The sequence below is a fragment of the Puma concolor genome, chromosome D4 (genome assembly GCF_028749965.1).
Source record: "Puma concolor isolate L17-30 chromosome D4, mPumCon1.1.hap2, whole genome shotgun sequence".
NCBI lineage: Eukaryota > Metazoa > Chordata > Mammalia > Carnivora > Felidae > Puma > Puma concolor.
In genome coordinates, this window is record NC_141679.1 from 57,798,288 (window position 1) to 57,822,779 (window position 24,492).

The 24,492-nt window shown below is 43.3% G+C and overlaps 1 protein-coding gene across 15 annotated transcripts in view; it reads left to right on the top strand.

Annotated features, from left to right (window-relative positions):
- Positions 1 to 24,492, top strand: part of UNC13B (unc-13 homolog B) — a 258,065-nt gene that overhangs the window by 213,094 nt on the left and 20,479 nt on the right. For 14 of the 15 annotated variants that reach the window (XR_015242813.1, XM_086683436.1, XM_086683438.1 and 11 more), the window contains 13 exons: positions 5,452 to 5,498; positions 7,867 to 7,945; positions 10,733 to 10,807; positions 11,294 to 11,513; positions 13,627 to 13,854; positions 14,468 to 14,609; positions 16,907 to 17,076; positions 17,578 to 17,693; positions 18,008 to 18,171; positions 20,481 to 20,631; positions 22,060 to 22,128; positions 23,559 to 23,648; positions 23,990 to 24,118. Coding sequence is in view for 14 of the 15 variants with exons in the window: in XM_086683436.1 (XP_086539562.1) it covers positions 5,452 to 5,498; positions 7,867 to 7,945; positions 10,733 to 10,807; positions 11,294 to 11,513; positions 13,627 to 13,854; positions 14,468 to 14,609; positions 16,907 to 17,076; positions 17,578 to 17,693; positions 18,008 to 18,171; positions 20,481 to 20,631; positions 22,060 to 22,128; positions 23,559 to 23,648; positions 23,990 to 24,118 (1,680 nt within the window). In the remaining variant the exon portion in view is untranslated. Of the gene's footprint in view, positions 1 to 2,914; positions 2,938 to 5,451; positions 5,499 to 7,866; positions 7,946 to 10,732; positions 10,808 to 11,293; positions 11,514 to 13,626; positions 13,855 to 14,467; positions 14,610 to 16,906; positions 17,077 to 17,577; positions 17,694 to 18,007; positions 18,172 to 20,480; positions 20,632 to 22,059; positions 22,129 to 23,558; positions 23,649 to 23,989; positions 24,119 to 24,492 lie in introns of all 15 variants that reach the window. The other variant, XM_086683444.1, reaches the window with a different exon arrangement.

Below are 24,492 nucleotides of genomic sequence, written 5' to 3' on the forward strand. Positions count from 1 at the left end.
ATCCTGGCACCAAATGCCTGTTTTGAATTTTGGCTTTGCCACTTGCTGTGATTTTAGGCAAGTTTTTTAACTTCTGTGATAATCTTCAGTTAATCAACAAAAAAATTGAGATAATAGTATTTACCCAGTAGAGTTGTTGAGAGAAATTATTGAGCTTACTCTAATAAAATGTCAGATACATGATGTGTTCACTTAATGTTAGCTACTTTCATTGTCTTCATGATTATTAATCATCAGCTCCTACTCTAGAATAGAAACTTATCAAGATCAGGGAGTTTGTTTCATTCTCTGCTGCATCACCAGCACTGAGGACAGTGCCTAGTGTGTAGTAGGTTCTCAATATGTACTTGTTGAAGAAATGAATCCTTGCTGTAACTTTAGGAGGTAGAGTTCTTATCTGCTTTTTACAGGTAAGGAAATGCAGGCTCATATCAGTGGAGTGCCTCAAGTCTTTTCACTCCCAACTACAATGGAGTTAAGATTGTTTTAATGATGAGGAAGTATGTCCCTTCCTTATAAAATGGAGTGTCTGGAAGAGTGCTATCCTTCTTAGGGGTCAGGCAATTTTTTTTTTTTCCCCTAGACGTATAGCACTTAAACTGAAAACTAAATCTAAGTAGAAAAATATTAAGGCATTTTAAGAAGTTAGGAAGCACAAAAAGTTTGACTCTTAACAAGAAAGGTTTTGTGGGGTGCCTGGGTGATTCAGTCGGGTAAGAGTCCCACTTTGGCTCAGGTCATGTGACCTTATAGTTGGTGAGTTCCAGCCCTACATTGGGCTCTCCGCTATCAGGGCAGAGCCCACTTCTACAATCCTCTGTCTCCCTCCCTCTCTGCCCCCCGCCCCCCCCCCCCCCCCCCGTCACAGTGTGCACGCTCTCTTTCCAAAATAAGCATTTTTTTAAAAAAAAGAGGGGCACCTGGGTGGCTCAGTTGGTTAAGCATTCTACTTCAGCTCAGGTCATGATCTCGCAGTTTGCAAGTTTGAGCCCCACGTCGGGCTCTCTGATGTCAGCATGGAGCCTGCTTTAGATACTCTGTCTTCCTCTCCCTCTGCATCTCCTCTGCTTATGTGCGCACTCTCTCTCTCAAAAATAAATTAAAAAAAAAAAAAAAAGGTTTTGTTATATTTGTCCAGTGGGTGGGACAAACTAAAGAGCTAATACAGCAGTTCCTTGCAGTCTGGAATATGGTACAGGCTACTGGCTAACAGACCTACGTTTTTCTCTGGTGATTAGCAAAAGACGTGTTCTGAGAAGCTGTTGTTTTCTAAGTCCTCAAAGTTCAGTTCCTTTAACTACATACAAATGCTGGGAGATGTGCTAAGCCCTCAGGCTACAAGGGTAAAATTGTATATATGTATGGAGAGCCTTGTCAGCAGATTCTTAGGTATTATGGGGAACTCTGGGAAGAACAGAAAGACACAAAGTAACTTTGACATGATGTATACAGTGTATTTTCAAGATAGTGGAGGAGGAGAGAAACCTTTCCAATTTGAATCACAGGGTCAGTTAAAGTGTTCCTTGCCTAATTTTCATTTTCAAAGACAGCAGAATACATACAATAAGGGAGGTGGGTGTAAATGTAGGAGAGATATGACCCATTCCAGCAAGTGTCTTTTGCATCTCATTCACCTTCCTATAGCTGCACTATTTTGGAGGATTCCTATTCCTGAATTAACTCTTCTGTCAGGTCAGGTGACCCATTAAGTCATCAAAAATAGGTGAAAAATTGGAAATTTAGGAATTAGTTTTTATGATTCTCCCTTTTACTTGTTATGTAATGTCAGTGGATCTTTAAAAGGGAGGGAAAAGAGGGGCGCCTGGGTGGCGCAGTCGGTTAAGCGTCCGACTTCAGCCAGGTCACGATCTCGCGGTCCGTGAGTTCGAGCCCCGCGTCGGGCTCTGGGCTGATGGCTCGGAGCCTGGAGCCTGTTTCCGATTCTGTGTCTCCCTCTCTCTCTGCCCCTCCCCCGTTCATGCTGTGTCTCTCTCTGTCCCAAAAATAAATGAACGTTGAAAAAAAAAAAAAAAGGGAGGGAAAAGAAAGAGGGTAGCTGATCAGCCCAGGTGAATGTACTTGCCTTAGAGAAGGAAACCTGTGGAGCTATCCATATGTGGCCTAGAGACAATGTAGTCTGATGATTAGGAGGAGTAATTTCTGGACTTTATCTTCCTTTACTGTGACTTGCTAAAGCCCTTCTGGAAGCATCAATTTCCTTTGGAGAATTGTTCTGGATTTAATGATAATCAGGCCTGGAGTTGCCATCACGGTTTTGTCATCTAGATCATGGTAACTTTGTAGGTCAGTGGCCAGTTGATGCCCCCAACTATGGCCTTTGAGTATCCCGGTCCTAGCCTTAACTCCAGGCCTTAACCTGGCCTAACTTAACTTAGGCTTTGGGAAAACAGGCCAGGGTTACTGGGCAAATGCATGGCCTGCATTGTGAAATGGAAAGGGTTCAGTCACCAGGCCTTTGGCATTTGAGGACTTATCCCAGATCCAGAGTGAGCTCATGTAGCTTCCAAGGAAGGAACTCCCTCTGTGCTTAGCCCAGCTCAGATAGCCTGTTGGAGTGACCCTTGGTAACAAAGTGTGTGGCACTGGTTTCCTTGATGCTGCATGCAGGCCACTTTGGAAAGGGAAGAAAGGTGATTGAAATCCCCAGGCAGGCTTTGTCCTTTAGTTTGAGTTGCCAAACCAGGAATGGTCTAAACTAAAAGGAGGGGCCAGTCAATAGGGGAGGTAAGGATTCTGGGAGTTAGGCTCTGTGAACTAACCAGTTGTTCAGAGGATCTCTTCCTTTCCTCCATGTCCCTTAAGGTTTAGCTGGCATTTTCTTTGGGTTCCGTGCTATGGGACTGAATCTACTAACCTTTCTGCCCTTTTTTCCCTGCTTTCTCTCTCCTTGCAGAAGGAAAGCGAGGAGCCATTCAGGTTGTGCCTCTGGCCCTTTGGGTCCTTTGTGTTGTCTATCTTCTACCCTTCTCTCCTGAGCACAGTGTGTGTGTGTGTGTGCGCGTGCGCGTGTGCGTGTGGACGAACACATGCACGCACACACACACGTGATCTGTGCCTCTGAGCTTTGGCTCATGTAGATAGTCTGTTTTTCCTTAAAAGCAGTTTGTGGGCATGCTCCATTTTTGTGTATGCTCCTGCAGACGTCCCTGGAGCACAGTGTGAGAATGTGTGTGCCAGCATGGTGCACATTCAATGTAGCATGTGTGTGCTTATACTTGTACTCAGTTTGACTCCCCCAAACACTGATTGCCCTTCTCTTCTATTTTGCACAGTGTTTGTCCATTTTTTGCTTGTTGCTGCAGGTTGGCATATGCTGTAAACCCTTGCTGAGCCCAGCATGCATACACTTTGTATTTGAGAGCAGGAATTGCTGTAGGCATTTTGTGCCTCTTGCCTGGGGCCCTAAGTGTGAATGTGCTTTGTGCTTGTGAGCAGGTTTCTTGGTCTCTCTGTGAACACAAGCTTCTGTAGACCTGTGATGTGGTTCCCCCATGCCATGTGAATGCATTGTATAAATCATGCTGTGCACTGGTTCTTGAAGACTGTGAGGGTTTGCTTTTGCCTGTGATTCAGGCCCGGATGAACACTGAATATCCTTTTTCGAATGGGTGTGCGCACATATTTTATCGCCCTGTGTGCAGGATCCATGATCACCTTGTGTTTCTCTCAGGCGTAAGTTGTGTCTATGAATGTACCCGCTGTAGGTACTTTATCTAGACCACCTCTCATTCTCACAACCCTCCTTCAGTACCTGTGTGTGCATGCTCTATGCTTTTGTCTGCAGGCTTCTGCAGACCCACTGTCCCCTCTAAGCACAGGAAATGTGTATGATCTGAGTTTGTTGAACCCTGATTCCCAGAGACTTTTTGTGACTTTGTTTCCTTAAGGTCAGTGGTTTTTGGCAAACATCTAATTTTAGGTAGGAAATAAAAATCTGCTCAGTACAGTGACTGTTTCCAAAGGGAAGGTAAGTTCTGTGTGGTAGGATCTGGAGATTTAGGGATAGGCTACCCCTCAAAAGCAACCTTAGGGGACTTGCATTATCCACTTCTGGTTTCTTTTGGGGCCTGGCTGTCCTTTTGCCAGTATCATCTCACCCACAGAATCAGGGCAAGAGCCAGATAAGGTGAAATGGGTTCGTGAAGGGCTGTAGTCAATAGGCAGATAAGCTTACTTAGAGTCCAGACAACCTGAGAACGGTCTGAGAAGGGTCTTACATCCAAAGTTCATCTTGACCCTTACTGCTGACCCAGGGTAATTCTTACCCACTTTTACATTACCCAACACCATGCCTGTCCTACCTCTCCCTTTTCTACTCTGTTTTACCTAATTTTATCCATAACTTCTCCCAGCCAGGGCCCTCCCAAAACTTTACCCCCTGTACAAGTTAAATACCTTACTTTTGTCTCCCTTGTCCTGGAGCACATTTGGTCCAGGATAGTTAACTGGACCCCAGGTTTTAGGAGGCAGGAAAGTTTTGGGGAGTTTAGGGGACAAGAAGGGGGCACAAAGCCCCAGACCTGCTAGCACTAGCTCTGTTTGAGCCTAAACAGCATTTACCATTGGTTCTCTAGAAAGCCCTAGAAGCTTTGGAACTTTCTGTCTACACTGCTTTTTTTTCTGTGTGTGTTTTTTTAATGTTTGATTTGGGTTTTTTGTTTGTTTTGGTTTTGGTTTTTTGCTTGTTTGTGGAGAAACGTTTAAAAACTGTTTTCAGGCAGTTTCTTCTTTGAATTATTTGGTACCTCAGTTTTCAACTTCTCATTATAGAGCTCATAAACAGCACCAGAATGATAATCTAAGTATCCAACCTGCCCTGGGTTTTCTTGTTATATATATAGAGACCTTATCAAATGTAGAATGTCTGTGAGTTAGGGCTTCAAGGAACCTGAACAAAGTCAAATCACAAGATGAGATGGGAGTCCAGAAGGACCAAGTCACCACTCTGTGATAGCTAAGGGAATTTAGGAATATACCTAGAAGAAGGCCAGACTCTGTATGAAGTGGTCCTTTTGCTTAAGCGAGGCCTGGAAGCCTAACTGGATCTTTTTTTTTTTTTTTTTTTTTTTTTTTTTTTTTTTTTTTTTGTGGCCTTGGCTTACTGTTATATATGCCAGTGAATTGTGTGAGGGGGATAGAAGTTCTGATAGTTCTCACACTCCCAGTGGACCTTAGCCTTAGAGCTTGACCTTATATCCTTCCTATTCACTGGGGAGAAGGGAGACAAAGTAGCACTCATTTTGGCAACCTGCTTGTTGCTCTGGCTCATCAGGGCATTTGCTTAGACATCAGTCTGGCTATGTCACCACATTGTGTATGTGACCTACTCTTCTCTGAGATTCCTACTTTACTGTTTACTGCCTGACCAAAGAAATATGGCTGTCTCCCATCTTTTCTAGGATTTAACTTTTTTTCTATCTCTTTTTAAAGATTCCAGATGATGGTAACCCCTCTCTGCCCCAGTGGCTCCCAGGAGGGTAAGTGATTCCCTACAAGGTTTCTGTGGATTTTACAGTCTCTCGTGCTGCTTCTAGCTTCCCCCTGAGAAACAGTAGAAAACACTCCATAAGTTGGATCCTGGGAAAGAAGAGTCTCTGCTATAGGGATTGGTTGGTTCTCTGAGGAGAGGGGAGAACTTTGCAGATTGACTCCTCAAAGACAGAAGACAGAGCTTTATAGCATGGTTCCCCTGAAGCAGGGGAGGAAGCTTTGGGGCTTCCCTATCTTTGCCTCTAGAATTTGATTCAATGCATCATAGTTAGTGATAACCCTTTTAGGTATAAAAGAGGAAACTAGAAAAATATCTGCATTTGACACAGTTCTCTTTTATTCCATTGTTGATAGTGTAGCTGATTACTCTCTGGGCTCTGTCCTGCTTCAGCTGTTGTGAGTCACCTACTTACTCCATTCTACTCTTGTCAAGACATAAGTAGCATCCCTTAGGAGCTCTGTGTGTTCTGTCTGTGCTTCTTGTTTGGGAGTTTCACACCCATGTGACTGCAGCAAAGAGTCATTTTCAGCTGCTCAACTGCTGTCTATAACTGACTATTCCCAAGAGAGAAAAGAGTTTAAGTGCCCTCCCCCACCTCTCCCTGGCACATACACTGTCCATTATTTCTCAGGATCTTCCTTTTCTCCTTGTCCCATAAAGGAGACATAAGACGTATGTTCTTCTGACATAAGAATTTCCAGTGGCTGCCTTCTCTCCCTCATGATCAGGGAAGAAATAAGAACAGATCATAAAGTTACCTACTACATTTTTACATACTCCTTTTCCTTGTGATTTTTTTTTTTAATAGGTCATGGGAATAAGCTATCCTTCTCTTGTCTAAAGCTCATTTATGTTGCAAGAAACTTGAGTGGTGCATACTATAGTTTTTAGAATTAGCCACAAACTTGCTACTTCAACAGCCCTTCCTCAGGACTTTAGCTTTTGTTTCTAATGATTATAAAATACATACATGATAATGGAACATATCTAAGCTATTTTTAAATGGGGCCATGCACTGATTTTCTAAACGCCTTCCTGTCATCTTTCCTTCAGCTTAGTCCTTAGAAGTTGTCACAAGTTGAGAACTTCCCTAGCTCTGGTAGTCTCATTGAAAGCAAAGTTCATTTCCTGTGCTTAGGAAGCTAGTTTATTAGAAATCAACATAGCAGCTTGTCTGTTCCAACTCTTGGCCTTGATCTAATTTATGGCTCCATTCTTTACCTATATAGCTTGCTGGCAGTACTTACTTATTTTTCTGAAGCATGTCTCTTTTCAGATCAGTTATGGTATACCATGTAACTACCTTACCACCTTCCCCATCTCCTTCTTTTCATTAAAGCCAAGTATATGAGTTCTTTTCTTTGAGGTTCGGAATGACAACTCCTAAAAGGTTGGAAAAATTTTGTAGTTCATTCCCCTTGTTTTATAGAATTGGCGTCAAGACCCAAAGAAAGGAAGGAATTTTGGCAAAGGACATAGAGTGAGTTAGTAGAAAAGTTGGGTCTAAAACCCGGGTTATCTCATTGTGAGAATGGTGTTCCAGGATGTTCTCTGTAATTTTATTCATATAATTATGGAAGAAATGGCAAAGAACAACAGAATGCATAGAAATGGTATAAAAGTTTTAGAAATCTCCAGTTGCTCCAACTGTAATCTTTTTTTCCTGGTCCCTGCTGATGTATCCACAGGGCTAGGCTAGACTTTCAGAGTCCTTTTGTTTCCTTCCTAAATTTTGTTTCTTTCCCCCTCTAAATGGTTATTTGGAAGTCTCCTATCCCACTTATCCTCCCTCCACTTGGTTATGCAAGCTCCTCTTCATGGAGACCTTTTTCTTCAGGATGCTTGAATGGACAGAAGTGGTGACTCTTTTACTCAGGATAGAGAAAGTCTCCTTCTACATATCATTAGCAGTCTTTCTCACGTAGGCAGCAGCTCTTCTGTAGAGCCATTCCTGTGGGCTCTGTTCTAGCACAGGCCAGGAAACACTTACCTTTGGGGAGTAGAGTCTGTGGCCTGAGTCTAGGGAGGGGCCCTCGTAACTACCAATTCCCTCCTTGCATTATGCAGCACAAGGGCCTTCAAGTAAACAGAGGTGCCTTGAAGTGTCCTTGTGGGATAAAATATCTCTCTGTTTTTGGCTGAAATTATAGAAGGAAACATGGAGGGGCACCCCGAGAGCAGATTCCATTGCTCATCATTCCATGGTGTTATTTCTCTCACTTTGTGTCTTCCTTACCCCTCTCAAAGGCACATGGTGGAAATCAGTTCATCTTCCTCTGGGGAGAGGGTGAGCAAGGAGAATAGAACACTGAACCTGCCATAACAAGTCTTGACATATTTTCTTCTCCCCTTAGGCCAGCTGGAGGGCTCTATGGCATTGACAGCATGCCAGATCTACGTAGAAAGAAGCCACTGCCACTTGTCAGTGATCTGGTGAGTGACTCTTTGAAGACTTAGGCTATAGGGTTGGGGTATCTCCCATTAGGCCATGGCATATTATCAGGACTGGTAGTGGTCCATTTAGTGACAAATATTGGTCTGAAGATCAATCATTTAAAGCTTTACTGAGACTTAGTGATGAGACCTTAGTTGGACCTTATTTCCTTATTAGAGCCCCAGGTTCTTCATTAGCTAAAGCTCCTACCTGGAACTATAGCTTGGGCCCTCAAACCTGGGTTATCTCAAACCAGAGTTGTCTTCTAGGTATCTTATTCCTCTGGGTTTCTCTGTAGCCTCTTTTGATGACCTGGAATGGAAATCGCCTCTAGCCCTGACCTAGATCATTGAGTTTAGCAATGAGCACCACTGATGCTACTCCTTACAGATAAAGTGATGGTCTCCTCCCAAGACATAGACTTGGTGGAGTATTTTTGTGTCCCTAGTATTTAACTCAGAGTCTGGCACTGAGAGGTAATGATAAAAAATTGTAGAATTGAATTGAAACAGGCTTAAGAGTTAAAGCTGATCTCAGGACCTCCAGGATGACTGGAAGCTCCCATCTTGGATTATACCTCCTGTGGCAGGATCAACTCAAGGAATTTTGCATAGCCTAGTGGGTAGTGAGGGGTGAAGTGGGGGCCAGGGTTCCCCACAATCCTAGAGCTCAAAAGCTAGAAGTTTAGTAAGACTTGAACCCCTTTTCTTAGTACCATTTTCTGCTCCTGTTTTCTGTCCCCACCCCCCATTCAGTCTATTTTGCTTTTTCTATGCACTCCTTTTCCCATTTCTCCTTCATTTCCTGCTTTTTTCCCCTCTACCAGTGTCTCTCTCCTTAGTTGGCTGAATGGAATTATCCTCTGCCATTTTCTCTTGTTGTTTTTTTTTTCTTTCCTTCCTTTCTTTCCTACTGCTTGTGTATCTTTTCCTTTCTCTTTTTCCTCCTTTCTAATATACCTCTCTTTTTTACCATCAAGCTGGTTGGATGAAGATGAGTTTTGATGTCATCTCTTCTTTATTACTTTATTTCATTATCTTGCATCTCTTTTTTCTTTTCATACTTTTTCTCTGCTTCTACCCCACCCCACCTTTTTGTACACCAGCTCTTCTTTGCTTAACTAGTTGGATAGCAGTATCTTAGTCATGTCCTACTTTCATCCTCCATATTTTAACCTTGCCTATATTTCATTTTCTGGCATAACTCTCCTTAGAGTAGAAGCTCTAGGCGCTGGATAGCTGGCTGGATTGAAGATAATTTTTAGTGGATAGAGGCAGAGGGGGTTGGGATGTTGTACCCTACATGGATCAGACTACTGGGAAGACTACCTCCCAGTTGCCTCTGCAAGTTTTTTCATGCTTTTGGGGGTGGCTTTAACATCCTGTTGTTCCTTTCTCTGCTCTCCTCTGCACAGGCTATGGTGAGTGTTTCCAGAGCCCCTTTCCATCCTCTTTAAGAATCTCAAACCACCTGGGCCCTTCCCAACTGTTTTTCCTGTTTAGGCTGATACACTTCCTGTCTACCCAGTGTCCACCCTCTGGGGGCTGTTCTTAAAGCTTGGGTTTGGCAGATAACATGAGGCCCCTCTACACAAGGGCTTAGCTAGCAGAGCAGTCCCAGCTCTCAGACTTAACCCCCTGCCCTGGTTGATTTGACTGTGGTTATGTTGCCCCTTTAGCTGAGTATCTTGCTCATTTGGGCTGCTGGCCTCTATAGCCACCTGGGATTGTGTGGGCATGGGGTGGTACCCAGGGATAAAGGATAGCATGAAATTGTTCTCAGTGATGGTTCTGGTTTTTTTTGTTTTTTTTTTAGTGTTTATTTATTTTTTGAGACAGAGAGAGAGCATGAATGGGGGAGGGTCAGAGAGAGAGGGAGACACAGAATCTGAAACAGGCTCCAGGCTCTGAGCTGTCAGCACAGAGCCTGACGCAGGGCTCAAACTCACGGACCGTGAGATCATGACCTGAGCCGAAGTCGGACGCTTAACCAACTGAGCCACCCAGGCGCCCCTCAGTGATGGTTCTTAAATGTGGCTATGACATAGTTTATTCTATTCTTTTTTTTTTTTTAATTTTTTTTCAACGTTTTTTATTTATTTTTGGGACAGAGAGAGACAGAGCATGAACGGGGGAGGGGCAGAGAGAGAGGGAGACACAGAATTGGAAACAGGCTCCAGGCTCCGAGCCATCAGCCCAGAGCCTGACGCGGGGCTCGAACCCACGGACCGCAAGATCGTGACCTGGCTGAAGTCGGACGCTTAACCGACTGCGCCACCCAGGCGCCCCTAGTTTATTCTATTCTTAATGATGTATTTCCTACTGTAATTCTAAATTTATCATTTTCTTTTGTCTTCCTATAAACAAGGGGTGGGAAACCTAAAAAGAGTGAAGGAAAGAGAGAGTCTTTGGATGATAGGTACCCTAAGAGAAGTGTCATTCTGACATTGTTAGAATAGTCTCCTAAGGGCCTTGTGTTTTGGATCTTTTTTTTTTTTTAATATAATTTATTGTCAAATTGGCTTCCATACAACATCGAGTGCTCATCCCAACAAGTGCCCTCCTCAATGCCTATCACCCACTTCCCCCTCTCCCCCATCGTCTGTCAACCCTCAGTTTGTTTGGTACTCTTATTATCTGTTACCCATGGGTGGTTCCTGTGAATGACAGTAAAATTAGAAGGTAGTAAGTCAAACAGTCAAATCACTTTGGTCACTGAAACTCCTTTGCCAGGAATTTGCCAGCCCTTGGCAGTAGCCAGGGCTGACAGCCGGTCTTCTCTCATAGTCATTGGTCCAGTCCCGGAAGGCAGGGATTACTTCTGCAATGGCTACACGCACATCTCTCAAAGATGAAGAGCTGGTAAGTGACCCACGGGCTGTCATGAGTTCACTGGCCTGAAGACTGGTAGCCACTCTGAGAATTCATGAGTGTTAGGCACACATTGTTAATGAAACAGATAAATAGCTTTGTGTCTGAGTTTTCCATACTAAAAGAGGCAAGGGGTCAGAACAGAGGTAAGCCCAAGTCTTACATTGGAGTATGTGACCACTGAACTCAGGGTTATATGGTGGGCCTAGTACCCTCTGTTTTCTTAGAAAGCTTGAATGCTGGGAAAAGGTTCAGATGTAGCATTTGGGTCAGATCTCTCTTGGATGACCAGGAGCACATGACATTGAGAAGCTTCTTTCTTCCAGGGGCTTCTTGGCTGTGGGCTGGGCCAGGCTAGAGTATTTCCTTTATTGCCAGAGGAGAAACCAGGGTCTTGATTACCCTGCAGGGATCTCAGTTCTGGTATCTCTTAGAGACCTAAAGTTGCTGGCGGGTGATGGGGTATGTGTCTTTCAGAAATCCCACGTGTATAAGAAAACCCTGCAGGCCTTAATCTACCCCATCTCGTGTACCACACCCCACAACTTTGAGGTCTGGACGGCCACTACCCCTACCTACTGCTATGAGTGTGAAGGTCTGCTCTGGGGCATTGCCCGGCAGGGCATGCGCTGCAGTGAGTGTGGAGTCAAGTGCCATGAGAAGTGCCAGGATCTGCTCAACGCCGACTGCCTGCAACGTGAGTGTCCCTGTGGGATGAGGGGTATAGAGCAGAGGCAGCAGGCCCTCTCCCAAATAGTCTTGCAACAAAGAGCTAGGATGGCTCAACTATCATTCCTCTAGTCTACCTGATTATGAAGTTCTCTCTTTTTCAAAGAAACTAGGGTCCTGAGTCAAGGGGCATTGCCTTTCCAAATAACAGATCTTACAACACACTGTCTTAAGCACCTTTTGGAAAACAAATTCGAGCTTTCTGTGGCCCTCTGGCAGAACTAGAATCTCTTCCAGGATTCAGGTGATCCCAGAAGCTGTGCTTGAGTAGTGTACACACTGCAGTGACCATATCGCCCAAATGACTAGAGCATGATTAATTGGGGACCAAAACTAATGGGAAGAGAGAGTTCTGTGAGGTTCCAGGCTTCACAGAATAACCTCTTGAGGTATAGACTCTAGGACCCAGGGAAGGCAGCATTTATTCCTTGCCTATAGATGCAGGTTTTAGACAACAGTGCTGGGAACAGAAGTGACAAATGGATCAGGCAGAGGTCCCAGAGGAGAATGTGCCAGACTCCCAGGCCCTGACTAAATAGGTGATTTGTGCTACCATCATGGAGTGGGGAGAATAGGAGCAGGAAAAGGAACAAGTTTCTGCCGAAGGAGTTAGTAGCCCTCCAAGTTCTTGTCTCCTTGCTTTGTTCCTGCAGGACTTGTAACCACTGTGCCTGGACCTCTGGGGGAGCAGGGTTTAGGGATGTGGGAATGTATTTTCTTGCCCCTCAGGTCTTCCACATTTTACTCAGAGCCAAGTCATAGCAATGAAAACTTCAAGGATTATGGGGAGAAAGAAGGGACACCTTTAGACTCAGAAGCACTTCATTATCCCCAAGAAAGATATGTGACATAAATGGGGCCCAGGGAGAGGCCTCAACTAATTGTTCACTTAAAATGTCTTCGTTTGGAGGGCCCTAGATTTGTGCCAGTGGCATAGCTATAGCAGACATGAAGAAACAGGTAGAACAAGTCAGTGGAAGAGATGGGGCTCTGAAAAGATTGAAGATGAATGCTGGTGATGATTGCCCAAATCCATCATAAGGGGTTTCAAGCACAGGTGCCAGCAGACTCTTGCTTTAATTACTAAGAACTAGAAGCCAGGCAGGCTGCATAGGCTGCTTGCTGGAAACTTTCTGAAATGCTGCTCCATAGCAAGTGTGTCAATCCTTTCCTCAAGGGCCTTCCAGAGGTCCCAGTCCAAGAAAGTAGCAGTGTATGGGATATGCTAAATGGCAAGACTAGGATGCAACCCAGGTCATTTTCATTTATCAGAAAGTATCTTTTGCCTAAGGCTTCTGTGAAGTGAGGAGTGGAATGAAATGCCCTTCTATGGCCTTCCCTGGACAGATCTGCTTGCCATCTTTTCAGGGTTAGGATTCAGATGTTGGCCTTAATTTTTGCTCCAGGTCTTGTAGAAAAGACCTACGTCTTTGGAGAATAGAGATAAAAACCAATCTGCAGAGCCAGTAAAGGAAGGATTGGCCCCTTTCTGACAAGCCCATATGATGAAATACATCAGACGAGTCTGCTCTGTTTTTTTTTTTACCATACTACATATTTTCTGAGACTAAAGGCATTAGAGCCCTGAGGCAGAATCCAGTGTGTGCCATGATGAATTCTGGGATCTCTGTCATGGTTTGGAAGTCGGATGAGATTGGTGGAGTTGTCATGCCCATCCACCAACCCTCCCTGATAACTGCAATACCCATTGGGGATATTTTTGCCTTAAACTTGAAGGGTAACTCTCAACCACCACCTAGGGTAGAAGAAAGACAAGGTCAACTGCAGGCTGAGCTAAACTTTTTTGTTTGTTTCTTTTTTTTATGAAAAATTCAGGAAATAGTATAATAAACTCCCATAATAATTACCAAGATTGTGCTGCCCTTTGAGTTGCATTTTAAATTCCACTGGCCAAGCGTTAAACTTCAGCAGGTCCCATATTGGTGAACTCTTCGGAGAGCTATCCCAGTCTTAAGCTTCTTCCACTTCTTAGTGACCTCTGTTAAGCTGCATTCTTCAGCCTGACCCTTTGTCTGGTGGGTTGCCTATTGGTTATCTTTCTATTTCTGACGATCCTTCAGGGGCTGCAGAAAAGAGTTCTAAACATGGAGCTGAGGACCGGACCCAGAACATAATCATGGCCATGAAGGACCGCATGAAGATCCGAGAGCGGAATAAGCCAGAGATCTTTGAAGTTATCCGGGATGTCTTTACTGTGAGCAAAGTTGCCCATGTGCAACAGATGAAAACAGTGAAGCAGAGTGTACTGGATGGCACCTCCAAATGGTCGGCCAAGATTACCATCACTGGTGAGTAGGCCAAGGTTTGAGGGGACAGGAAGGCCTAGACTATGGGGAGGAACCTGGGGAAGAAGCATTCTGAGTTTGAGGGAGCAGGGGGCTGGAGAGAAAGAAGGTAGAATTGAGGGAAGGAGGGCCTTACTGTTCATCACTCCTCCTCTCCTAGAGCCTGGTGCCATTGGGTGTTGGGAGAGCAAGACCAGCACCTACGAATGATATGAATGATAATGAAGGATTTGGTAACAATCTGATGTTATAGACTTGGTTAACAGTTTGATATTATAAGAGCTGGGGGGGGGTGGGCAATGGTATAGTAGGAGATCAGGAAATAAGCTAGTGCTTTACTAGCTGAGTGGGTGTGGCTGAAGCACGTATATATCAATGTAGGGGAAGGTGGTCAGTTAAGGCACTGGTGAGGAGGTGGGATTCTTGGGCCAGCCTTTCAGAGAAAGACTGGCAGCCCAGGGCTAAGCATAGATATGGAAGAGTGAGAAGATTCGTGTTCCTGTTCAAGGAGCAGATGGAGGCTGCTCTAAGATGGAGAGCATATGAGTAGTACTATGGAAGACTTGTGACTTGTAGAGCACACTCTGAAGCCTCCTCCTTTATATTTGGGTTGCAGTGGTGTGTGCCCAGGGCCTACAAGCCAAGGACAAGACAGGATCCAGTGACCCTTACGTGACTGTGCAAGTGGGCAAAACCAAGAAGCGTACCAAGACTATTTTTGGGAATCTGAACCCTGTTTGGGAAGAGAAGTTCCATTTGTAAGTAACAGAGGGTTTTGTCTTACCTGGGACTATGTGTATTTTAGAAGCAGCATTAAGTCCTATTATCCTTGGCTTGGACCCTAAGAGGGATGAGGCAGGGCACCTGGTTGGCTCTGTTAGTGGAGCATGCAACTTTTGATCTTGGGGTCATAATTTTGAGCTCCACATTGGGTGTAGAGATTACTTTAAATAAATAAAAATTCTTTCAACAAAGAGGGATGGGCCAGAGGTACTGGAGAAGCCTATTTCTCATAGGATTCAATTGGGCAGCAGTCATTTATTTTCTGGGTTTCTTCTCATGGGCTATTGTATCAGGGGCTCCTGGGCACTCCATACTGCTTTTTCTAGCGTTAGAAAGATTTTACTACTGCTCAGTGACAGCCAGGAACTAGCCACCCTGTTGTGTACCTTTCAGCCTTGCTATCCTGCCTAGGAAGGATTAGACTCTTCTGGAGAGTTGGGAAGCAATGTCCGTGTCCTCCAACTGGGTAATTCTGGCTTGAAGATAGAAATCTGGGATCTGGAAAAGTTTCTGTTTCCCTTAAAAAGCTCTGCTTTTTTTTTCTTTCTCAGCTTCCACCCCCACTCCTTTTTCCATTGTCTTACTTTCTTACAGACTATTTCATAAGACAGTACAAGATGGTTGTTGAAAAAATGTCAAGCTCTAGTCTAGGACACAGACTAATGTGTGGAGAATCCAGGTGCTTTGTCACACACCTTATACCAGGACTTAGAATCTGAATTACCTAATGAACAGGCTGGTTATATAGAGATCTTCTTCTGTTGGCTCCTTGGAGAACTCAACGTGGAAAGGGATTGAGGCCTAGTAAAATTGGCCTCAAGTCCAGAGGCAATAGTTACTGGGGACAGCACCTATTCCTTTGAGAATCTGAGAGGTTCCTGCTTGAATTCTTCTTATGATGAATTTTATTTTATTTTTTTTTAATTTTTTTTTCAACTTTTTTTAAATTTATTTTTGGGACAGAAAGAGACAGAGCATGAACGGGGGAGGGGCAGAGAGAGAGGGAGACACAGAATCGGAAACAGGCTCCAGGCTCTGAGCCATCAGCCCAGAGCCTGACGCGGGGCTCGAACTCATGGACTGCGAGATCGTGACCTAGCTGAAGTCGGATGCTTAACCGACTGCGCCACCCAGGCACCCCCTGATGAATTTTAAATGAATTGACTCTGTAGTCAATTTTGCCTGCTCTCATCCATTTAGTAAATGATTTATTAAGCCCCTATTCTATACAAGACACTGTAGATGATATTGTGTATCTAAAATGTGTAAGACAGTCTCTGCCTTCAAGAAGCTCCTTGTTGATTTGGCTGTTTTTCAGTAGACCAACAGTTATACTATATTTTAATGGAGTGTGCAAAAATAGTATGAGAACACAGAGAAAGAAGTAGCAAATTCAGTCAAGTACAACTCCTATATGAGGCAATAGGACCCACTCACTAAGCAACTGTGAGGGAAGGAGAGTGTGAGGGGGGATCTGACCAAACTCCCTTTTCCAAAGCAAACCTCATAGAGCAAAATGATAGTTCACCTGGGTTTTTTTTTTTTTTTGTTTTTTTGTTTTTTTTTTTTTTTATTTTTTTTTTAAATTTTTTTTTTTTTTTTTTTTTCAACGTTTATTTATTTTTGGGACAGAGAGAGACAGAGCATGAACGGGGGAGGGGCAGAGAGAGAGGGAGACACAGAATCGGAAACAGGCTCCAGGCTCTGAGCCATCAGCCCAGAGCCTGACGCGGGGCTCGAACTCACGGACCGCGAGATCGTGACCTGGCTGAAGTCGGACGCTTAACCGACTGCGCCACCCAGGCGCCCCACACCTGGGTTTTAAAGAATGATTGAAGTTCACCAAGCACATACCTAGATGGATGGGGGGAGCTAGATGGAAAGCTAAGCAGATATGACCAGATTGACATACCATGAACATTGACACCTTTACTGACTCTGGGAAGGGAACTAGCAGTCCTTTCCTGTGGCTCTGTAGCATTTGTCCAGGTGTTTTCCTGTTAGTGTTGTTGATACAGCTAGCTGCACAGGAAATCAGAATGGTCTCTAATTACTCTTCTGTCTCCCCACTTTTTGTGTCAAGGCAATAAGGAATGGTATGATAATGGTATGTAGAGCCACCTAGGCTGACACCCACTGTTCCCTGACTCCTTCATTTCCTCTACAAGGCTTCAAGTACAGTTGATGGAGCTTTGGGAGGGAATTGGAAGTAATAATAAGAATGAGTGCTGCTTGGTTGGTACCTAACAGAGCCTGCCTATTTCTCTCACAGTGAGTGCCACAACTCTTCTGACCGCATCAAGGTACGTGTATGGGATGAAGATGATGACATCAAGTCAAGAGTAAAACAGCGGCTTAAACGAGAGTCTGATGATTTCCTTGGTCAAACCATTATTGAGGTCCGGACACTGAGTGGCGAGATGGACGTCTGGTACAACTTGGGTGAGGAAACAGGACCAGAGAAATTTTCTGGGAAGGGAGAGCATGAATGGGAAATCTGGGGGAAAATCCTGCCTACCAAAACCATCACTCAATCCCTAAAGCATACAGAGCCTGTCTTATCTGCAGAGAACTGACGATGAGTAGAGATGGGGGACAGAGGAGTGGAAGTGGCTGGAACTCAGTCTGGCTGTTCAGCCATTCTTCAGATTTCAGGAGGCCCTTTAATCTTCATGCTCATCTCTAATGGTTTTAGCTCCCTATTCTCTTAATGAAATTAATATTGGAAAAAAAAACCAAAAAATAAAAATAAATAAATAAAAAGAAATTAATATTGGGAATATTTGGGGGTATTTGTAGACTATGTGGTCGCTGGAGTGAGTTCACTCTGTTATGTGAACTTTGGATTAGTGCCTCTTTTTCCTTGGATTAAGCCAGGATGGGGGCTGTCTGCGCTATCTGTAGTTGCATTGGTGTCAATCTCTGGTCTTCTTTTCTTCCTAGAGAAGAGGACAGATAAATCAGCTGTCTCAGGGGCTATCCGACTACAAATCAGTGTGGAGATCAAGGGGGAGGAGAAGGTAGCACCGTATCATGTGCAATATACGTGTCTCCATGAGGTGAGCCACCCTTTGGTAGATGGGGTGTCAGAAAGCAGTGCTGGGAAGGCCTTTGACAATAAATGGGATTGCGGGATGGTTGAAGATTTGGGGCCTGGTTTTTATTCACCATGCTACCCTGGACAGCCCAAGTAATAGTCCCAGCCTTTGTTCTCTTTCACTCATGTGAAGGCCTATTGGGCCACACAAGGAACTAGCGATGATTTGACAGAATTTCTTTGGAACCCTATTCATATTCTCCTGGACTTTACCACCAGATTTTAGTTTTATTTTTAATATGTATTTAACTATTTCCTTTGCTCTGTCTCCTGCAGAACCTTTTCCATTACCTCACAGACATTCAGGGTAGTGGAGGAGTCCTGATTCCTGAGGCTCGAGGAGATGATGCATGGAAGGTGTACTTTGATGAGACTGCCCAAGAAATTGTGGATGAATTTGCCATGCGCTATGGCATCGAGTCCATATATCAGGCCATGACGTGAGGCTCCCCTGGGGCTTTGGGAAGTGGCTTTTAATTCTTGGGGAGGCTAATGAAGGCACACTGACAGGGTAAATAGGTCCTTAGGTGGGGTAGTATACAGTGATTTGTTGCTTTCCTCTCTGAGCTGAGGTGAGGTGGGTCTATGCCCCAAGGCAAAGAAAATATATGTATAAAGGGAGTATATTTATCAGTAATTCAGGGAGATGATACTTACCTGTCTCCCCCAGAGTGCAGAGATAAGAAGGGCAAAAGGCATGAGAGGGTATACCAGGACAAACTTGGCCAAACATCACAGGCCTGAGGAGATGCAGCATGTGTGCTTATGTATATGTGTTTGATAGACAAGCTTTCATAGATTGGCCTGGATGTTGAAGAAGGCACTAAACTGTAGAAAAAGCAGCTGTGTCTGGAGTTGAGCAAGACTCCTATGCCAGAAAATTTTGCCTACTATGAAGAGTTTGTATATACTAGTATGTAAGAGTTTGTTGTTTGTATGTTGGTGAGGCTGCCACTAGAGCTGTAAGCAGAAGGTAACTATTACCCTGGACACGCTTCATTTATTCTACAAATTTTTATTGAGTTTCTTCTATGGGTCATATATTATGTTAGGTGCTGAGAACACAAAGATGGAGTAAGATGAGGCCTCTGTGCTTGGGGAACGCAGTCCAGTAGGAAGGAGAGACCAGTAAACAAACAATTACAATATAATATGATAAGTGCTATGGTAGAAGTAATAACAGGGAATTATGAAACCATCTACCTTTTAGGGGAGGCATGTGAGGGAAGCCATTGAAGAGTTGACACTTGAACTGAGTCTTGAAATACAGGAAAGGTGGAAGAACATTTCTGGTAGGGCATGTGCTATGGCGCTGAGATGCAGCAGACAGTAGAACATTCAAGGAATTACAAGAAGTTCATTATAGGTGGAGAGAAGAAATACAGTGAGGAATGAGGTTTGAGAATGGCCTCCTTACCGTTCCTACTCTGTTCATTCTCCCTAGATGATCTCATCCAAACCTGTGACCTTAACCAGTTCTTCTGGGTTGAGGACTCCATTTCTTTTTCCAGATCATACCTTTTCCTGAATTTCAGATCCATTTTCAGCTGCTTTCCTTCTTCCAAATCAACAACATCTCCACCAAATATGTCTATCTTCCTATATTCCCTATTTTAGTAAATGGAACAATTTTAAATGCAGTTGTCCACACAAATTTAGGAATCAGCTTAAACTTTTCTTTCTTAATTACTACTGCCCTTTGACTTCCAACATCAAAATTCTAAAACCTCTGGATTCTATCTCCTAAAATTGTTTTTAATCTATCACTATTGCTATAGTGCAATAGTAACAATAACGATAATGATAATAACAACTCCCTCATACATTTCTTTATGTTCCAGGCATTGTTCTAAGCATTTTATGAATTTTAACTCATTTATGAGGGGGTACCATTATTTTTCCCATTTTACAGGTAAGAAAACTGAGGCATAGAGAAGTTTAAGTAATTTATCCAAAGTCACTGAGTAAATAGTGGAGCTGAGATTCAAACCCACTCTTGATCTAGAGTCTGTACTCTTAACCATTTCTCTGTTCCATTTAGTGCTTTCATTGCTTCTTTTCTGAATGATTATAGTAACTCTTCAACTGCTCTTTCCATCCTAGTCTTATCTGAGTCGCCCTCCAATTTATCATCAAAGGGGCCTTTCTGAAAGACTAATCTGATCATACTGTGCCTTCATTTTAAAATATACTATAGTATTGAGGGTAAACTGTTCTGTTAACTATTTATGCTTCTTTTATTTCTTGGTATTCCTATATCATATACCTGAACAGTAGCCATAACTGAGGTTTTCCCAAATGAATCAATCTGCCATGAATATATTTGTCTTTGCAATGGAATTTCCCTTTGCCTGAACACTTCTCCATTTGATTACTTCCTACTAATCCTTTAAGATTTGGTTCAACCATCTCTTCTTTGAGAAGGCTTATTCTAATCCCTTCCAGCCCTCAACCATTCTGATTTAAGTGATCTTGTATGTTTCTACAGTAGTTTTGCAGAGCATGCCTTGGCTTATTGACTTTCTTACTCTTGCTTTCTCTGCCAGGCTATCACATCTTTGGATTCTAGCACCTAGCACAGGGCCTGGCACATGGTAGGCATTCACTGAATGTATATTTGAATGAATAAATTACAAAGATTCTTGCATGCCAAAATGATTGGAAGCTTCATACACACCAGTAAGCTCTTCTGATTGTTTTTTGCTGCAATCCTTGAAGAGTCTTTGAGGCCAAGAATACTGTTTTTCAGGCACTTTGCATGTTTGTCATCCAAGTACATGTGTCCTGGTGTGCCAGCAGTGATGAGCACCTTACTGGCCAACATCAATGCCTACTATGCCCACACAACCGCCTCCACCAATGTCTCTGCATCTGATCGCTTTGCAGCTTCCAACTTTGGGGTGAGTGTGATATAAAAACATACCTACTCATTTGTTATTAATAAAGTTTGATTTTTCACAGTAGGTACCAGAGCTGCCACTTAGATAGATGAATTTATTTCCTTATGGGTATGTCGACTATGCTAATGGACTGTCCTTATTTCATTATGGATAGGCACACTTACTAATGAACTCTCCTCAGACATGGATAAATGAGAGAACGTGGAATATTACCACTATGGGGGGCGGGCGGGGGGCTGCCACACAGAATCTCTCTAGGCCAAGAACTTGGTTGAGTCACTGTGTTCCTTAGTCCTGCAAGACCACAAGTGGACCTTTCTTAACATTATTCAGTTTCTCTCTGACTCCTCCCACTCAAGTTCATATGAGACTGATGTCTAAGCGATGATACCAGTATATTCCTTGAGCCTATCCCTTTTCTAGTGTTGGACTGTTTACCCTATCCAGGATGTGACCTTTCCTGGTTTTAAGATACTTGAGAAGTTGAATCTTTATTCAGAATATCACCTGACATAAGTTCAATATAAACTGAAGTCTCTTTGACCCACCACAAAGATTGCCTCTTTAGGAATAACATTACTGATACTCCCAAATCTACTGGTTCTCTGAGCCCTGTTTTTTGATAGTAACTACCTTTTTTTATTTTAATAGAGTCTTTCTATAGATGAATTAACAGCATTGATTAAGCCACTCAAATATGTGTTCCATTATCTCATCCCATTATATATTGAACTTAAGACCTAACGATGTATAATATAACCAATATATGAATTCTAGGAGTGCTATACCAAGTCTATAGGCATGTGATTCCACATTTAATTATATCTTTTCTATAAAAATCAACTATTAAAATGGTGTATGTTATTTATTTTAACATTTTAAAAAGTATAAACTAAGAAAAACAATATGGAATGTGGTGTAAAGAGAAGCCCTCTCAGGTCTGCTTGATCACCTTCCAAATGAATGAGTATTCCTCCCTCTTATCATTACTGCTAGACTCTGGCTACTTAACTGTTTTTGAACTGCCCCAAGGTAAGTTAGGAGACCATAGACTCAGGAACAAATAAGAGAATTGTTTCAAGTTTCCTTTTATTTGAATAAGAAGAGTTAGAGTCCCAAAGGAATGGAGAAGCATGGATCATCTCCTTTTGACTCTTACATAGAAAGAGCTGTTTCCTCTCCCAGGGGCTTCCTGTCCCCTTGCCAGTGTGAGAAGATCTCATTTGAGATAGAGTTGCTAAGAGATGGAACACGAGCCACCCATCCCACTTTTCCCTTATATTGGTTGCTCTTCTGCTGGGCAGGGATGAGATAGGATGTGTCCCCAAACCAACGTCTCCTCCTCAGCCAGAGATGGTTCTGTTTCTGCTACAGTCTAAGGAACTCAGATTATTTCTCTCTTCCCTGTTATTTGTATCCTACCCTTAGAAAGAGAGATTTGTAAAACTACTGGACCAGCTGCACAACTCACTGAGAATTGACCTCTCTACCTACAGGGTGAGTGAAGACATGACTGTGAGGTGGGATAACAGATAATACTAAGCTCTTTCTAGAGAGACTATAGTCCAATCTTGGCTATAAAGATTGAAGGCAAGGAAAATTGGTCCATGTCATCACATGTACGTACATGGCCAATGCCACTGACATGTGTGGTTCCTCAAACTCCAAGGAGCATGCAGTGTGTAAATAGCAGCAGGTGTGGCTAATTTTGTACAGATAGTTGGCTTTCCAACCCCACTGATGTCACTCCATTCAACTACTGATGACATTCTCATTAGGGAGTCTCCTGAGGATAATCTCTTCCAGAAATGCCCCTTTAAGAATTAGATACTTAACGTTTCTTTTTTGTATTTTTCCATACTCTCCTTCTTTTTCAAGGGAGGTAATGAGTAGCTTGGCTTGGGCAAGTAATTTGTAGCAGGGGTCATATCCATTCCTAGGATGGAGGGAGGAAATAGATGTACTAGGAGGGTGAGTACCTGGGACAGGACAGGACAGGAAAATGGGCAGTTTCCCAATTCTTCCTAAGTTAGATCTTCTTAGAATGGCTTCATTACTTGCCTTAAAGTGTCATAAATTTCCAGAACAGGCAATATACCCACGTTAAAAAGTAAGTATAAAAATAACCTCAAAGTCAAAAAGAAGTGGAGTTTTAATTATCTTGCAATTTCAGTGTCCTCCATTTGCATGAATAATGGAAAGTTGACTGTATATCTTATATTTGGCATATAAGTAGCCATTTGGAGTTTAAAAAAGCAATCCTTAAAATGGAGAGTGGCTCAACATCTCCCTTCAGCTCTTCTTGGCAGCTTCCTCCTAAAACTCATGCCAAGGGGAATGAAGTGAGGCATGGTGGGAAGGTCCTAAGGAACTCACTCCAAAAGCAGTTCTGCTCAGAACTCTGCCATCTTCTGGCTCTGGAATGTGGACTAGCTGGGGTCCCTTGCACAGAAGATACACATCCTCGATCTCAGTCTGGTTTGTAGTGTGGCTCCACTTATATTGCAGAATATACAGTTAGATTATAACTTTTGAAGAACTCACTGTTTGGGTGTAAGAATCTTCACCCAAGAAAAATGCGTGTATATAAATTGTGTGTGTGTGTGTGTGTGTGTGTGTGTGTGTGTGTGTGTGTGTGTGTGTCTGTGTGTTCACTTGTGCAAATGCTCACACATTGCATGGGAAGTAGGGTTGGTGTAGGAAGTGCTGCTTTCTGGGGTGGGGATTATTAACCCCTGCTTTTGGCAAGGGCCTGTCTGTCAGTAGAAAAGAGAGGGAAACGTGTAGTTTTATAGCTTTTTTGTTCAGCTCAACTGGGGAAAATCCCAGTGGGTAGCAGATAAGGAAGCTTTTGATTTCATTGCTTTTGGGAGGGAAGGCTTTCGTATTTCTCTGTTCCTTTCTTAAATTTGCTTGATTTGCAACAGAATAATTTCCCTGCTGGAAGCCCTGAGCGGCTTCAGGACTTGAAGTCAACAGTGGATTTGCTGACCAGCATTACTTTCTTCAGAATGAAGGTAAAAGATGAACTGGGTGGGATGGTGATGGGCTGGGGATCTGGCCACAGGAACATGGAGAATAAGAATCACTGGGTATAATCTGAAGCTATAGTATTCGTCACCTCTAAGCCCACATTTCCATACACCTTTCCCTGAGTTACATCTGAGAAGACCATGGATCAACAGAGATGGGATGGGCAGTTCTCCCAATCAGCTATCCTAGCAATTTCATCCTTGGGCAAGGTCCAAGGACTCTTTGAGGGATGATGGGAACCTGAATAGTTTGAGGGGAGTTCTAGGAGGAGATCCTGCACAGGTGAGCAGGACCATGGACCCATATTTCTTTTATTAATTGGCAGGTGCAAGAACTGCAGAGTCCTCCAAGAGCCAGCCAGGTGGTAAAAGATTGTGTGAAGGCCTGTTTGAACTCCACCTATGAGTATATCTTCAACAACTGCCATGACTTGTACAGTCACCAGTACCAGCTGGTAAGAGGTTCAGGATCAGGTGGGACCAGTTGGCAGTGGCTCTTAGATCCTTGCTTTTCCTATACCATGGTTATGATGGAAAGTTGGTCAGGACAAAGTCCTTGATGTTCTTGAGGTTGAATAAAGTGTAGAGTAAGGGCCTTCTAGACCATATGAGACATTTGTGGATTGATAGGGACCATTGGACAAGATGTGACATAACTGAGTTGAACAGAAGTGGCAACGGTTAAGTTTTAGTTAGGTACTAAAGTAAGTGACCAAAATTTGAGCAATTTTAGGGGGTGAGTCGGTGAATTCTCAGTCCATCTCAGAATCTTTTTTGCTCCTCCAAGCTTAATTTGTTCGAGACTGACTTCTTCTGAGATCCATAACTA